The sequence below is a fragment of the Erinaceus europaeus genome, chromosome 13, assembly GCF_950295315.1.
Source record: "Erinaceus europaeus chromosome 13, mEriEur2.1, whole genome shotgun sequence".
Classification (NCBI taxonomy): Eukaryota; Metazoa; Chordata; class Mammalia; order Eulipotyphla; family Erinaceidae; genus Erinaceus; species Erinaceus europaeus.
In genome coordinates, this window is record NC_080174.1 from 67,382,131 (window position 1) to 67,399,908 (window position 17,778).

At 50.8% G+C, this 17,778-nt stretch overlaps 1 protein-coding gene across 1 annotated transcript in view; it reads right to left on the reverse strand.

Annotated features, from left to right (window-relative positions):
* LOC103117103 (bone morphogenetic protein 8A) overlaps positions 1-16,203 on the reverse strand; it is a 46,671-nt gene extending 30,468 nt beyond the window's left edge. Inside the window, exon 1 of the mRNA XM_060206154.1 lies at positions 15,722-16,203. Within this exon, the coding sequence (XP_060062137.1) occupies positions 15,722-16,058 (337 nt within the window). The 5' untranslated portion in view covers positions 16,059-16,203. The remainder of the gene's footprint in view (positions 1-15,721) is intronic.
* Positions 16,204-17,778: the final 1,575 nt, after the last annotated feature.

Genomic DNA, 17,778 nt, shown 5'->3' on the forward strand with positions numbered 1-17,778 from the left:
AAGTGCACCACAACCCAGCCCCTTAAATAAATGTAACAAATTTTATTTAAAATCAGTAATCCTTATCATGATGATGCTATCTATTACTATGTACACATACAAAGTGTAAAATAAGGGAGTCGAGTGGTAGCACAATGGGTTAAGCGAATGTGGCATGAAGCACAAGGACCAGCATAAGGATCCCAGTTCGAGCCCCCGGCTCCCCACCTGCAGGGGAGTCCCTTTACAAGCGGTGAAGCAGGTCTGCAGGTGTCTATCTTTCTCTCCCCCTCTCTGTCTTCCCCGTCTCTCTCCATTTCTCTCTGTCCTATCTAACAATGATGACATCAATAACAACAACAATAATAACTAGAAACAATAAAACAAGGGCAACAAAAAAGGGGAAAAATGTAAAATAAACAATTATTATGTTAATGCTTCTAGGGTAGAATTAGTCAATGTAAAAGAAGATAAAGAGATATATAAATTTAAAGTGAAACCCTATAGTCCTAAATTTCAACTGGAAATGCTAGTTTAAAATCAGATTTTTTTTTTCCTCTTAGGAAATACATATTCCCAGAAGGATAATTCCTCACCATAATAATAAATAATAATAAAACCATTATAACAAACTCACAGCTAACAACATTCTTTCTTTGTTTTATTTATGAGAAAGATAAGAGTAGAGAAAGAACCAGACATCACTATGGTACATGTACTGCTAGGGACTGAACTCAGGATCTCATGGTTGAGAATCCAGTGCTTTATCCACTGTGCCACCTCCTGGACCACAATTTTTATAAATACTTAAAAAGTTTTTTATTGGGAGTCGGGCGTAGCTCAGCGGGTTAAGCGCAGGTGGCGCAAGGCACAAAGATCGGCATAAGGATCCCGGTTCGAGCCCCCGGCTCCCCACCTGCAGGGGAGTTGCTTCACAGGTGGTGAAGCAGGTCTGCAGGTGTCTATCTTTCTCTCCCCCTCTCTGTCTTCCCCTCCTCTCTCCATTTCTCTCTGTCCTATCCAACAACAATGACAGCAATAACAACAACAACGATAAACAACAAGGGCAACAAAAGGGAAAAATAAAATAAATAAATGTAAAAAAAATAAAAAAAAAGTTTTTTATTGGTGGGAGTAGATAACATAATGGTTATGCAAACAGATTCTGATGCCTGAGGCTCCAAAGTCCCAGGTTCAATCCCCCACACTACCATGAGCCAGAGTAGTGCTCTGGCAAAATAAATAAAGGAATAAATACATTTTTCATAGTTTTAATTTATTTATTGAATAGAAACAGGCAGAAACTGAGAGGGTAGGAGTAGATAGAGAGGGTGAGAGAAAGAGATATCTGCAGCACTTTTTCACCACTTAAAAAGCTTTTTTCCCTGCTGGTGGGGACTAGGGACTCAAACCTGGCTCAAACCCAGGTCCTTGCTCATTGTAACATGTGGGGCTCAACCAGGCATACCACCACCTAGACCCTCAGCTAACAATATTCTCATTGGGGAAAAGTAGAAAGCTTTCCCGTAAAACCAGAAATCAGACAAGGACGTCTACTGTTTCCACTGTTATTCAACATAGTCCTCGAGGTCCTTGCCACTGTAATCAGACAAGAGATGTCAAAGGTATATAGATTGGAAAGAAAAAAAAATCAAACTATTACAATTCACTGGTGACATGATCACAAACCTAGATAACCCCATAGACTCCACCAAAAACTATTGGAAATAATAAATTCAGTAAAGTAACAGGATACAAAAATCAATACACATAAATCTGTGGCATTTTTAAAAAATTTATTCCATTTTTGTTGCCCTTGTTATTTTATTGTTGTAGTTATTATTGTTGTCTGTCTTCGTTGTTGGGTAGGACAGAGAGAAATGGAGAGAGGAGGGAAGCAGACCTGCTTCACTGCTTGTGAAGCGACTCCCCTGCAGTGGGCAGCCAAGGGCTGGAACCAGGATCCTAACGCAGGTCCCTACACTTTGCGCCACGTGCGCTTAACCTGCCGCCTGATTCCCCGTGGCATTTTTTTTTTTTATACAAACAAGGAATCAGAGGAAAGGGAAATAGGTTTTTTGTTTGTTTGTTTGTTTGTTTTTGTTTTTTACACCAGGCACACAAGAAGCCACAAATTGTCAAAACACTTCTGAGAAAAAAGAAAAAATAGGGAGTTGGGCAGTAGCACAGTGGGTTAAGCGCACCTGGCACAAAGGGCAAGAACCAGCATAAGGATGCCGGGTTGGAGTCCCCAGCACCCCACCTGCAGGGGAGTCACTTCACAGGTGGTGAAGTAGGTCTGCAGGTGTCTATCTTTCTCTCCCCCCTCTATCTTCCCCTCCTCTCTCGATTTCTCTCTGTCCTATCAAATAACAATGACAACAATAATAATAACAACAATGATAAACAAGGGCAACAAAATGGGAAAAATGGCCTCCAGGAGCAGTGGATTTGTACTGCAGGCACTGAGCCCCAGCGATAACCCTGGAGGCAAAAAAAAAAAAATCTAGATATTTGACCAGAAACCCTAAAATTTATAAAGAAAGTGTCAGTGAAACTTTTTAGGACCTTCACATCAAAGATATTTTTGGACACTCAACCCCCTGGGCATAGGAAATGAAAACAAAAATAAATAAATGAGGTTACGTGAAACTAAAAACTTCTATACCTCAAAAGCAAACTACATAAAGATAACCAGAAAACCCAGTAAATGGGAGAGGATATTTGCACATCACAGATCCGACAAATGACTAATATCAAGCATCCATACAGAATTGGTACAGATCTACAAAAAGAGTAAAAATAGGGAGTCAGGCTGTAGCGCAGCGGGTTAAGTGCAGGTGGCACAAAGTGCAAGGACCGGCATAAGGATCCTGGTCTGAGCCCCTGGATCCCCACCTGCAGAGGAGTCGCTTCTCAAGCGGTGAAGCAGGTCTGCAGGTGTCTATCTTTCTCTCCCCCTCTGTCTTCCCCTCCTCTCTCCATTTCTCTCTGTCCTATCGAATAACAACGACATCAGTAACAACAGCAATAATAACTATAACAATAAACAACAGGGGCAACAAAAGGGAATTAATATTTTTAAAAATCTTTTTAAAAAATCATTTCCTCATCAATGTGTCCTGGAACCCCACCTCTCCAGAGCCTTGCCCCACTAGAGAAAGAGAGAGATAGACTGGGAGTATGGATCGACCTGCCAACACTCATGTCCAGTGGAGAAACAATTACAGAACCAGACCTCCCACCTTTTTCACCCCATAATGATCCTAGGTCCATACTCCCAGAGGGATAAAAAGTAGGAAAGTTTCCATGCATGTACAAACTATTGGATTTACTGTCGACTATAAAACATTAATCCCCCTATAAAGAAATTTAAAAAAACAATTATTTTTTTCTTGAGGAAAATATTTTTATTATTTTTATTTTTTTTCCCTCCAAGGTTTATTGCTGGGGTTTCGTGCCTGCACTAAGAATCCACTGCTCATCGAGGCCATTTTTCTGTGTTTTTTGTTTGTTTGTTTTGTTTTGTTTTCTTTTTTTAATTATTTTTTTGCCCTTGTTTTGTTGTTGTAGTTTTTTTTTTTTGTTGATGATGTTGTTGTTGTTGGATAGGACAGAGAGAAATGGAGAGAGGAGAGGAAGACAGAGAGGGGGAGAGAAAGATAGACACCTGCAGACCTGCTTCACCGCCTGTGAAGCGACTCCCCTGCAGGTGGGGAGCCGGGGGCTCGAAACAGGATCCTTATGCTGGTCCTTGCGCTTTGTGCCAGGTGCGCTTAACCCACTGCGCTACCGCCCGACTCCCTGTTTGTTTTCTTAAGAATAGGACAAAGTGAAATTGAGAGGGGAGGGGAAGATAGAGAGGGGGAGAGAAAGACACCTGCAGACCTGCTTCAATGCTTGTGAAGTTTCCACCAAGCAAGTGGGCACCAGGGGCTTGAACCCAGGTCCTTGTGCTCTGTATTGTATGTGCTTAACCAGGTGAGCCACCACCCAGGCCCTGATCTGTTTTCTAAAAAAGATATAATAATAATAAAATAATAATAATAACATCAATGATAAACATAGGGGCTGGGCAGTGGTGCACCTGGTAGAGTATATACCTTATTATGCTGGAGGACTCAGATTCAAGCTCCCACTCCCCACCTATGAGGAGATGGGGACTTCATGTGCTGTGAAGCAGTACTTCAGATGTTTCTTCACTGTTTCTTTCCCCTCTCTGTGCCTATTATCTCTACTATCCAAAGGGGGGGGTGCAGGGAATAGTGGAGTTGTGTAGGCACTGATTCCATCAACAAAAGGACAAAAATTGTTTCAGTGTGAACTCAGCACAATGATTCAAAGAAGCACTTTGAGGGGGCAGGAGGTGGCACACCTTGTTAAGTGCACATATTACAGTGCACAGGGACTGGTGTTCAAGCCCGCAGTCCCCACCTGCAGGGGGAAAGCTTCATAAGTGGTGAAGCAGGGCTGCAGGTGTCTCTGTCACTCTTCCTCTCTATTTCCCCTCTCAATTTCTCTGTCTCTATTTAATAAAAAAAAAAATAAGGTAAAAAATTGGAGAAACATTTCAATGTAGGCAGAATTTGAAAAATTTCAACTAATGCTGAATCTGGGACAGCCCTTGGGTTAGAAAGCACCTGAGAGCTTCATGCTTCTTTTTTTTTTAAATTTTTTTTAAATATATTTTTTTAAATATATATTTTTAATTTTTATTTATTTTATTTTTGAGAGAGATGAAGAGAGAGAGAAATACACACAGAGCACTGCTCAGCTCTGGCTTATGGTGGTGCAGGGGATTGAACCTGGGACTTGGGAGCCTCAGGCATTAGAGTCTGTTTGCATAACCATTATGCTGTCTCCCCCGCCTAAATATTTATTTTATTTATTTATTCCCTTTTGTTGCCCTTGTTGTTTTACTGTTGTAGTTATTATTGTTGTCGTCATTGTTGGATAGGACAGAGAGAAATGGAGAGAGGAGGGGAAGACAGAGAGGAGGAGAGAAAGATAGACACCTGCAGACCTGCTTCACCACCTGTGAAGCGACTCCCCTGCAGGTGGGGAGCTGGGGTTCGAACCGGGATCCTTATGCCGGTCCTTGTGCTTTGCACCACCTGCGCTTAACCCGCTGCGCTACAGCCCGACTCCTGAGCTTCATGCTTCTAACAGTCTCTTGATACTCAGCCCCAGAGTGATGTCTGGACAGGTGGGACCTGGGCCCAGCACTGAGGACAGACAATGCTACCTTTGGCCTCACAGGCATCTTGTTTTCAAAGCTGTTAAAGAATTCTCTTTCTGAACTGCCTTACTGTGAATACAGGAGAATAACCAATCACCTCTCCTACAGTCTTTTCCTGCAGCCTCTGTTAAAACAGTATCTTTAAGATATTATTTAAGGAGGGCTTTGGGGGTGCCAGGAGGTGGTTCACTCAGGAGACTGCTACTCTGTGTAAGGACCCAGGTTCAAATCCACTCTACTACCATCACATGTAAGTCCCTGCATCGGAGTGGCACTGCAGTGTTTCTTCTTCTCTTTCTTTATCTAGAAAAGGAGAAGGAGGAGGAGGAGGAGGAGGAGAAGAAGAAGAAAAAAGAAAAAAAGAAAAGGCTGCTGGGAGAGGTGGAGTCTGAGTCTTGAAGGCACTGAACCCCAGCAATAACCCTGGTAGGAGAAAAAAGAAAAGAGAAAAAAAGCTGTGCAGGGCAAGAGGAGGACCCGATGGGCCCTACCACCACCATCGACATCCTATCTATGCAGGTGTGAGGCCCTGCACCCACCACTCCGCTTGGACCTCCACACCCCGCACCACCAGCCCCATATAAACCAAGGCTTCAGCTCTTTTTGTGCCACGGGGAAGTCACAGTCACCCACATTATTCAAATCTGTTTTGGTTTTGATCAAAGAGTAAGATTTCTTTCTTTCTTTCTTTCCTTTTCTTTTCTTTTTTTTTTAATATTTTACTTATTTATGAGAAATACAGGAGGAGAGAGAACCAGATATCACTCTGGTACATGTGCTGCCAGGGATTGAACTCGGGACCTCATGCTTGAGAATTCAGTGCTTTATTCATTGTGCCACATCCTGGACCACAAGAATAAGATTTCAAATGGCAGCTCTAACTCCAGCCCTGGGTGGCTATTCAGAAACCAGAATCTTCTAATGTCCTGTGTGTCCTTCCTGCTCTTGGACATTCCCTGGTCCTGGCAGGGCCTATGCGAAGACTAAATTGGCCCATCCAGGGGGCTTCCTGGGCCGTCTGGCTGCCAACACCCTCCCCCAGAGATTCCTGGAAGTGGCTCTCTCCCTGCTGTCCCCATCCCATCATGGCTAAGGTCACTGTCCTCTCAGGCCAGCTGTGGATGCCCCTGTCCTCTCTGTTTTTTTTTTCCAGAGTGGCCTGTCCTCCCGTCCCCTTTCAGGTCCCTAGTTTGTCTGCTCCTCTGGACAGTTTGAGGGCAGGTTAGAGCAGTGTGGGGTGGCGACAGTGGCTCCCCATATTCCCGTGTTCTGGGGTCCCATAGACAGAAGGCCTGGCCCATTCTTCCCAGGCTCCTGATCCCTAGGACAGCAGCTCACCATGCAGTCACTGGAGTGGGGCCTTGCTGCTGCTCTGGGAGTGGCTTCCGTGTGCAGTGTGCCCATCAGGAGCCACCTAGCTTCACTGCCGTGGGGCCTCCTCACACACCCAGCCCCAGAGCGAGCAGGGCAGGTGCCCCTGGGCCCCAAGGGAGGATGGACTGGGTCTGTCTGGCTAGTTGTGCAGGTGACAAAGGCTGAGGGCTCACATCAGGCCTCCCACAGGATCTATTTCCATGGCCTGTGCAGGCCCACAGGGAGCTACAGCACTGCCCACCCGGCCACTCTGCACCCGGAAGTGCCCTCTCCCACCCAGAAATCTCAGAGATGCCAAGAGGCCCACAGCTTCATTCAGAAGTATTTTTAGTCAGTTCTCATTACGGACTTTTTTTGAACACTGTTTCCATAAATGGCTCTGCTCTTGTAATTACTGTTCAGGCCCCAGACGGCTGCAGACCCCAAATTAAAAGATAACCCCACACTCCACCACATCAAGCCCACCAACACCAAAAATAGACCCAAGGAGATGTGAGCAGGCAAACTGCAATTCCTCTAGCGAGCTTGGGAACGTCCAGAAGGATGTGGTCAGGTGACACATCCCTTTCTCCTGAGGGTGGTGGGTCCCCATGAGAGGGGGGCTGAGTGCATCTTCCTGTACTTTTAAAAAATATTTATTTATTCCCTTTTGTTGCCCTTGTTTTATTGTTGTAGTTACTATTGTTGTTGTTATTGATGTTGTTGCTGGATAGGACAGAGAGAAATGGAGAGAGGAGGGGAAGACAGAGAAGGGGAGAGAAAGGTGGGGAGCTGGAGGCTCGAACCGGGATCCTTAAGCTGGTCCTTGCGCTTTGCGCCACCTGTGCTTAATCTTCCTGTCCTGAGCCTCACCTGGAGGGGCCCCACCAAGGGGCAGGAGTTGGGCATCATCAAAGCTGGAACAGCCTTTTAGGAAATTGAGCCCAGAAAGACAGACTTTGCAGGAGCCACGTGTCAGATATGGCGTCTCCCTGTGACATTCACACTGGGAGCCCATGAGAAAGAGTGGCCTTAGAGTCCCCTGGGTCACGATTCTGGGGAAAGGGTTCTACAAGGATTTTCTGTCACCAGGTGCCCCCAAAGCACCTGTTGAAGCCACCTCCCTTCAGTTTGGGTCTGTGGGACTCAGGTTTAGGCCGTGCCCACTGGGCCCCCCAAGGATGGTGAGGGTGGCCTGTCTGTCCACTGCCAGGCCCAACCCCTTCACCTGACTCTCCGTGCTCCCTGCCTCCTGCTGCTCTCCTGCTCCCTTCTACTTTGCGGTTCACTGATGACGCCCTGCCGTGAAGGGCCTGGGGGCACCATGGGGTGAAGACTCAGGCTTTGTCCCTGCTGTCAGGTTGTTCATGGTTTCTGGGATGGAGAGGGGGCAAAGGAGAAACCAGGCATGGCTGTGAATCACAGACAGACAGACAGGCAGCAGCAACTAGAATCATGTGAGAAAAACACACAGTGAAGGACGAAGACTCTAGTCATGGAAGGAGCCTGTCTTAGGGAGAAGTGGGGAATGGGAGAATTCAGATTCATGAAAACCCCTGTCCACCACTTTGTAAAAGCAGGATGACGGTGAGAATATTCTGTGTAAGAAGACAGAACATGAACAAAGGCATGGAAGTGCATACAGTCTCTCAGCTCCTGTTTATTCAGTTCCTCCAATGAGGCAGGTATCCAGTTGAACATTTCACTAACTTTTTTTTTTTTGCCTCCAGGATTATTACTGGGGCTCGGCTCAGTGCCTGCACTACCAATCCACTGCTCCTGGAGGCTATTTTTTCCCTTTGTGTTGCCCTTGTTGCTTATTGTTATTATTATTGTTGTTGTTAATGTTGCTGTCGGATAGGACAGAGAGAAATCAAAAGAGGAAGGGAAGACAGAGGGGAAGAGAAAGACACCTGCAGACCTGCTTTACTGCTTGTGGAGCGACTCCCCTGCAGGTGGGGAACTGGGGGCTAGAACCGGGATCCTTTTGCTGGTCCTTGTGCTTTGCACCACCTGCGCTTAACCCGCTGCACTACCGCCCAGCCCCTACTTTCCTTATTTTAAGATAAGAGGCAGAGAGGTAGAGACAGCGTGAAAGAGACCACAGTACTAAAGCTTCCTTCAATACAATGTAGGTCATGTACGTAGCAAAGCGACACACTGTCCAAGGAAACTATTTCATTGTCTTTCATGGTATATTAAAGGTGAAGAAATGAAGTTCCTAGACTTATATTTCACTTTTCTGTGTGTGAGTGTGTGGAACTGGTGCTTGGTGTTTATGTGATTTTACCATTTCTGGATCACTTCTTCATTTAGAAAGAGACAATGATGGAAGGGAGACGCTTTACCATCAGAGCTTCCCCTAGTACTGTGGCACTCCTATGTGGTGTCAGGGCTCGAATCTGGGCTGCATGCAAGGCAAGCAACCTACCAAGTAAGTTAACTCTTTAGCTCCCAGCTCACTTAAAATGCTTTTACTGGGGGCCAGACGGTGTCGCATCGGGTTAAGTGCACATGGTGCAAGTGCAAGGACCTGCGTAAAGATCCCGGTTTGGGCCCCAGCTCTCCAACTGCAGGGAGGTCGCTTCACAAGTGGTGAAGCAGGTCTGCAGGTGTCTTTCTTTCTCTCCCCTTCTCTATCTTCCCCTTCTCTCTCAATTTTTCTCTGTACCATCCAACAACAACAACAAAATGAAAAAAATGCCAGGAGCAGTGGATTAGTTGGGCAGGTACCAAGCCCCAGTAGTAACCCTGGAGGCAAAAAAAAAAAAAAAAAGCTGTTATCAAATAATGCTGGAGAGAGGGTCAGGAATAGACCATCACTCTGGCACATGTGACATTAAGGATTACACTCAGGACCTCATACCTGGGAGTTCAACACTATCTATTGAGTCGCCATGGGGTATGCCTTAGCTCACTTATAAAGAAAACTGAGGGAGTCGGGCTGTAGCGCAGCGGGTTAAGCGCAGGTGGCGCTAAGCACAAGGACCGGCATAAGGATCCTGGTTCAAGCCCTGGCTCCCCATCTGCAGGGGTGTCGCTTCACAAGCGGTGAAACAGGTCTGCAGGTGTCTATCTTTCTCTCCCTCTCTCTGTCTTCCCCCTTCCCTCTCCATTTCTCTCTGTCCTATCCAACAACAATGACAACAATATTAACTACAACAATAAAACAACAAGGGCAACAAAAGGGAATAAATAAATAAAAATAAATATAAAAAAATTAAAAAAAAGAAAACTGAATAATTGCTCACAGTTTAAAGTGGATTATCAGAATTAAAATGCAGGTTGAGGGAGTTGGGCGGTAGCACAGCGGGTTAAGCGCACGTGGTGTGAAGCGCAAGGACCGGCAGAAGGATCTTGGTTCCAGCCCCCGGCTCCCCACCTGCAGAGGAATTGCTTCACACGCAGTGAAGCAGGTCTGCAGGTGTCTTTCTCTCCTCCTCTCTATTGTCCCGTCCTCTCTCCATTTCTCTCTGTCCTATCTAACAACGACGACATCAATAATAACTAACGCAACAATAAAGGACAATAAAAAAGAAAATAAGTATAAAATAAAATAAAATGCAGGTTGATTATATCCACAGAAGAATCACTGAGAGAGGGGGTTGGGCAGTAGTGCGGTGAGTTAAGCTCACGTGGTGTGAAGCACAAGGACCCGTGTAAGGAACCTGGTTTGAGCCCCAGTTCCCCACCTGCAGGGTAGTCTCTTCACAATCAGTGAAGCAGGTCTGCAGGTGCCTATCTTTCTCTCCTCTTCTGCGTCTCCCCTCCTCTCTTGATTTCTCTCTGTCCTATCCAACAACATCAATGGCAACAATAACAATAATGACAACAAGGGCAGCTGAAATGGAAAAAAATGACCTCTAGGAGTGGTGGATTCGTTGTGCAGGCACCGAGCCCCAGCAATAACCTTGGAGGCAATATATACATTCACTGAGAGCCAAATTCCTGAAACAACCTAAGTCCCTACTCACAAGAATAAATACACTATAGACATGTAATACAGTATAATTCATTATTAAAAAAAAACCTATAAGATTAGAAGCATAGATTTATTGTGAAAGAAAAAGACACATTGAGTGAAAGAATGTTACTATATGATTCCAGTACACGAAGCTCAAAGAGCAGAACAAATATATGTATAGTGATGGAAGTCAGAAAGTGGTTGCCTGGCAGGTATTGGATTCCCAAGGGCACCAGCATTACCTGTTCCTGTGTAGTCTGCATTTTGCATAATGAGCATGCTCTATTTCTGTAGATACCAGAGTACTAAAAGCACTTTAAAAACAGGATTCTCGGGTAGGGGTAGACAGCATAATGGTTATGCAAAGAAACTCTCGTGACTGAGGCTCCAAAGTCCCAGGTTCAATCCCCTGCATCACCATAAACCAGAGCTGAGCAGTGCTCTGGTAAAAAAAACAAAAAACAAACAAACAAACAAACAAAAAAACCAGGATTCTCAGTTTATAGCAGACATTCACCACCATGTACCTTCTGATGGTCAGGCCACAGGCTGGATGAAGACAAGCATCTGAGAATTTGGTGTTGATATATATATATAATCTTTATTTATTTATTGGAGACAGCCAGATATTGAGAGGAATGGGAGACAGAGAGGGAGAGAGATACCTGCAGCCCTGATTCACCACCTGCAAAGCTTTCCCCCTGCAAATGAGGACTGGGGGCTTGAACCCAGGTCCTTGTGCATTGTAATGTGCACTCAACCAGCTGTGCCACCACCCAGCCCCTTATTATATATATTTATTGGCGCACTAGATCAGCTCTGGCTTATGGTGGTGCTGGGGGCTGAACCTAGGACCTTTGGTGTCTCAGGCATGAAAGTCTTTTGCATAAGCATTAAGCTATCTCCCCAGGCCACAGTATCATCTATGGAAAGAGCAGAGGCTGTGCAAGGCTGAGAGAAGAGCTGCTGTGCAGCCTTGACAGGTATGTGACAGGTATGGAGGCTGTGGCATGAGGGTTCACTGTCTGCCACCTCCCACTCTCCCAGAAGAGCCCTAGGGTGGTGCTGTAACTGCATTTTACAGAGGAGGGAACTGAGAATGGTAGATTGAAAGCTCGCTCACACTCAGAGGAGGTGGCCATCCAGTCACAAATCCTGCCCATCACAGGTTAGAGTCCTCCTCCCAGTTCTATTCCTGTCATTGTTCAGCCCTTTCCTAGTTGGCAAGGCTTGACCACTAGACAGTCACTTTTATGACTTTTGTTTATTATTTATCTCTCCCATTACGTCAGCTCATGAGGAATGGACTTTGCTTCAATGACTGTCATTTCTGAGTAACTAATATTGTGCCCGGTACAGACAGAGAGATACAACATAACTCCCTGGTGAGTGAACTGATGAACCTATGAGAGATGGACTTACTAGAAGAGCAAAGAAAGGAGCCCTCAGGCTCACACAGGTTAAGTGTTACCCCTTCAAGGTCTGGATGCAGGATGGGGGCCAGCTCCCTTTTTCCCACTCACTCCCGCCTCTCCCAAATCTAAGAGACTTGGTTCACCACCCCTAGTCTTGTCACTTGAAACATGGGATGGCTTAGTATAGTTCAAGGAAGGGGCAGGAAGCAAGTGAAGACAGTCCTGCTCTATTCCTTCTGTCCGCAGTTTGTGCCTCAGTTTCTCTTTCTGGAGCCTGGGCATGGTTACTCAGCTGACAATGGTGGAAAAGGATTCATGCAGAACAGCCCTCCCCACCTCCCTTCCTATATGTAGAGGAGTTGGGCTAAACTGAGCTGCTGGGGACCCAGCCAACCACACTGCACTGGGCCGAGAGGGTGGATGGCGCTGTGAGAAGGAGCCTTACACAGAGTCACAGAGCCAGGACAGGAAGGTGCCTGGTTTCTCTGACACCATCACCATAGAGTGGATAAGGAAGCAGATGCCCAAGGAAGGGCATGGTCTGGGGCATGCTGGGGCATGCATGAGTCAAGACTGTGGGCCTGAGAGTTGGGCGGTAGTGCAGCGGGTTAAGTGCATGTGGCACAAAGTGCAAGGACTGGCGTAAGGATCCCAATTAGAGCCCTGGCTCCCCACCTGCAGGGGAGTTGCTTCACAGGCGGTGAAGCAGGTCTGCAGGTGTCTTTCTCTCCCCCTCTCTGTCTTCCCCTCCTCTCTCCATTTCTGTCCAATGACAACATCAATAACAACTACAATATACAACAAGGGCAACAAAAGGGAATAAATAAATAAATAAAAATTTAAAAAAAGAGTGTGGGCCTTATCTCCCAGCTTTGGATCCACCTCTCCTGAGCACAGGAGCAATGCTGTAGTGTCTCTCCCTCCCTCTTTAGCTTATTTTTTTTCATATCAGAACTGATGGATGGAATATTGTATGTCCAAGACTCGGAAACACACACACACACACACACACACACACACACACATACACACATGGGAGACTTAAGCTTGTGATTTGTCTCTCCCATCAGAAAGTCAGCTATATAAAGAAGGGACTTTGTTTCATTTACTGGCATTTCTCAGTAGCCAATAAATGTTCCTGGTGCAGAGCAGGCGCTACACAACTCTTTGTTCAGTGAAAATGGACGTAGGAGTGTTTCCTACCAGAGAACCAGAAAAGAGATTCTGAGGCTAAAGGATACAGTGTCACTCCTTCAAGGTCCCAGGGCTGAGCAGGTCGGGGCCAGGCCCCTCATTTCCACTCAGTCCTGCCTCTTCCAAATCTAATAGCTTTGGTCCAACCCTCCCATTTCTCCACCTGCAGCCCTCCCCTCCCACTCCCTTCCCCCCGCAGCTGGATGAGGAAACAGAGGCTCAGGGAAGGGGGCAGACGTAGCTTGGGCCATGCAGCAATCAGTGGCAGCCCAAGCGGTACAAGGCCCTGGGTCTGGTTTCCCAGCTCAGGACTCTCCTCTCCTTCAGCACAGGTGACACCAAGGCCAGGCTCCCTCGGATCTTCCCCCCATCCCAGAGTAAGAGACGCCCACCCCCTCCACCACCACTTTGTCCGGGGCCAGGGGAGCCAAGAGTCCACCAGGCAGAGCGACCCGCAGACCTGGCCTCCCACACTGACATGGGATCTCAGGACAGGGCCCTCCTCAATCGCTATCGAACAGGCCATGGCCGGTGCGCCGCTATGTTCCATCGCTGGGGAACCAGAGACGACCCGAACTGTCCCTGCGGCTACAGACAGACTATGACCCACATAGTCAACGACTGCCACCTCTCCAGATTCAAAGGAGGTCTCGAAACTTTACATCAGGCTCAACCTGATGCTGTTGACTGGCTACGGAAGAAGGGCAAACGCACGAAGGAGTACAGGGCTTCCAGAGCACGTGCCCAGACACGCGGAACAAGGGGGGGGGGGCCATGGCGGCAGTGGCCGCAGGCCCTCGACCTCTGGGTCCCACCGGAGTCCCTGGCGCTCAGGGGCCCGGCTGACAGCAGGGCCGCTTCTCGGGAGCCAGGTGAGGATAGAGGTGAGGCCGGAGGAGACCGAGCCGCGCGTGGGCTCTGCCCGCAGTCCCTCTGCGGTTCGATCGCAGGGCTCGGAGCCTGGGTCTCAGACGAGGCGGGCGCCGGGGAGGTGTCGGTCCGCACACGGCCCAGGTGCTCATCCCTGAAATGCCCCTGCAGTCAGGGCACCGGGCAAGGGCGGCCCTCCGACAGCCGGCCCGGCCGCCCACAGCCCGGGCTCCTCTGAACAAAGACGCGCTTGTGAGCCCCGCTGCGTCAGCGGCCTCAGGTCTCAACGAAGCAGCGGAGGCGGCGGCGGCGGCGTGGGAAGAAGCCGGGCCTGGAGCGCACAGCCTGGATGAGGCCGTGCAGGTGCTGTGTGACCCCGGGCTGCTGTGAAACCTCTCCGAGCCCACGAAAGGCAGCTCGGGGGAGTCGGGCGGTAGCGCGGCGGGTTAAATGCACGTGACGTAAAGCGCCAGGACCGGCATAAGGATCCCGGTTCGAGCCCCCGGCTCCCCACCTGCAGGGGGTCGCTTCACAAGCGGTGAAGCAGGTCTGCAGGTGTCTATCTTTCTCTCCCCTCTGTCTTCTTCTCTTCTCTCCACTTCTCTGTCCTATCCAACTACGACGACATCAACAACAACAATAACTACAATAACAATAAAAAAGACAAGGGCAACAAAAGGGAAATAAAAAAGAAGTAAATAAAAAGAAAAAAGGCGGCTGGTGAAACAGCTGACAGGCTACCCTGTGACTGCAGTGAGGACTTGGGGACTTCAAAGCCCAGTTTTTATGCTGAAAGTAGGTGGAACCGCGTTCTGGCTGACGTTTAAAATCTGCCTCTGATCTTCGCGTGCAAGAGGCTGTGGGGACGCTCGGGTCGCGCCACACCCGGCCCGGGGCAGCGGGGGCGGGTCAGCAGGGCCCTCGCCAGGTCCAGCCTGCAAGAGGGGCGCCGACTTCCCGAGACGCGCCCAGCCCCGGAACCCCGACTACGGGGAGAGATGGAGCCCAGAGCCGGAGGGACGCCGGCCGGGATCACGAGCAGAGGCCGCAGCTGCCGCCAGGGGGAGCCCCGGGGCCGGGGCGCAGGACGCGCACGGGGGCCTCGCCCCCCAGAGCGCCGCTCGGACGTCTTGGGGAGCCCGCGGCGGCTCTCGTCGGGGCTGAGCCCCGGTCGGGGTCCCCCACTGAGCCGCAGCCCCGGGCCCGTGGGGGCGCAGCGCCCGGCTGCGGGCTGGGGGTCAGAGGCCTGGGCGCCCCCGGCCCCCGCGAGTCGCCCGGGAGCCGCACGGGCGCGGGGACACGGCCGGGCCCCCGGGCTGAGGGCCGAGAACGGGCGTCCCGACGCGGCTCTGCCCGGTGCCCGCCGTCCTCGCGGAGGCGGCCGCGTCGTGTAGTCACCGGCGGCGGAGCTGAGCGGCCGCGGCTGAGGGCGGGTGGCCGCGGGTCCCCGCCCCGCCCCGCCACATCCTCGCGCGCTAAGCGGCGGCTCCGGGTCCGAGTCCCGCTCGGGGCCCCCCGCCCCCGCCGACAGGAGTCCGAGAGGCTTCTGGAAAATGGCTCCAGAAGGGGGGTCGGAGGGGCATCCTCAGCCGGGACCCGCCCCCGGTCTCCTCAGGCTCCTCGGGCCGCCGCCTCCCCGCCCCACCGCCCGCAGGCCCCGACGGGGCGGGACTCGCCGGGGTCGGTCCGCGCCCCGCGCCCGCTCACCCATGTTGACGAAGCTCATGACCAGGTCGGCGCGGCCCAGGCGCCGCTCGCGGGCCGCGTCGTCGTCGTCGTCGCCGGCCATGGCGTGGTAGAGGTCCAGCATGAAGAGCGGCGCGGACGCGGGCAGCCGGGCGGCGGCGGGGGGCGCGCGGGGCCGGGGCCGGGGCCGGCCGGGCAGCCCGAGCACCGCCAGGATCTCGCGCTGCACGTCGCGCCGCTCGCGGGCGCCCAGGCGGCGGGGCGGGAGGCCGGGCGGGGGGCGCGGGCCGGGGCCGCCGGCGCTCAGTGCGCACAGCGCCAGGCCCAGCAGCCACAGCGGCCCGGGACGCGCGGGCATGGCGGCGGGGGGCGCTCACCCCAAAGCCGCCCGGCCGCCCGGTCGCCCCGACGGCGGAGGGCAGGAGCCCCGGAGCGACCCCCGCGCGGAAACCCCTGGGGCGGGGGCTGCACCGGGGCCGTCGGCGATCCCGTCGGTGGCTGCCGCGCCCGCGGTTCCGAGGCGTCCAGGGCCGCTGGCGGGTGCGGCGGGTGCGGCGGGTGCGGCGGGCGTGCTCCGGGAGGCGCTGGGTGCCGGAGGAGTCGCAGTCTGGAGTCTCCTGAGCTGGCGGCGCCGTCCAGGCCGCTGTGTCCGCCTCCGCCTGGCCCCGCCCCCTCCTGGCCAGCCAATGGGGCGCGGTGGCGGAATGGGGCCGGGAGAGATTGCTGGCCAGGTGACTCACAGCAGGGCCGCGACCCGGGTGGGCGGTGGGTAATGGGTGGCTCAAACTAGAGTGCTGCGATCTGCTTATGCGGTTTTCAGAATCGTCTCCAGACCCCCACACACTCACAGGTCGCGCTTGCGGCGGCTTCAGATGGTAGTAGGAGCCCGCTTTTAAAGTGTGCCATGTCCTTGTGTTCCACCCAGGAGGGATCCTCAAGTCCCCGTCCACCCAGCGAAAGACCTGGAAGTCCCACTCTAATACACGGAGTGAACCCTCTGAACTTGAAGCTTCATTTCCTTCTGGAGGCCACCGCCTCCCCCAACCATCATCAGAGAAACTTCCCTGCTGCTTTGTTCACTGCGCTGCTTTTGAATGAACTACTCTTTCCCAGACACCTGCTCTTCACTGCAGAGGACTCACCAAACAGGACAGCGCCCCAAGAGCTACCACCAGGGCAGCACCTGCCGCTTTCACTGTGCTGCTCCAGCTGGTGCGAAGAAGTGCAGACTCCAGCCAGACCAAGGAGCTCTGGGGCCTTTGCTGACCCAGGGAATCATTTTTAAAAAATTATTTATTATTGGATAGAGACAGAGAGAAAAATTGAGAGGGGAAGGGGAGATAGAGAGGGAAAGAGACAGAGCGAGACACCTACAGCCCTGATTCACCACTTGTGAAGCTTTCCCCTTGCAGGCGGGGACCAGGAACTTGAACTTCCGAGGCCCTTGTGCACTGAAATGTGAGTGCTTAGCCAGGTGCACCACCGCTTGACACCACCCCCCCCAATACGTTTTTGCATGTCTTAATGGTCACACCTTGCAGCAGCAAGAGGGCTCTTCCAGTGAAACTTATGATTAACTTGACGCCGGTAAGGTAGGTATCCAGTTGCATGTTTCACTGATGGGAGATAGACCTACTCACTTTTTTAAAATTTATTTTTGTCTCTAGGGTTATTGCTGGGGCTCGGTGCCTGCACTACAAACCCACTGCTCCTGGAGGCCATTTTCCCCCATTTTTGTTGCCCTTGTCATTATTATTGTTGTCATTGCTGTTGTTGGATAGGACAGAGAGAAATCGGGAGAGGAGGGGAGACAGAGGGGGAAAGAAAGATAGACACTTGCAGACCTGCTTCACCACCTGTAAAGCGACCCCACTGCAGGCAAGGAGCGGGGAGCTCAAACCAGGATCCTTATGCCGATCTGTGCGCTTTGCTCCATGTGCACTTAGCCCACTGAGCTACCGCTCCTCCCCCAGCTAAGTTGATTCTTACACCAGAATTCATTTATCCCAAGTGTGGATGAATACAGATGGCAGTGCCCTTTAAAAATTGGGTCTCACATTCCCACAGACTGTGGGCTG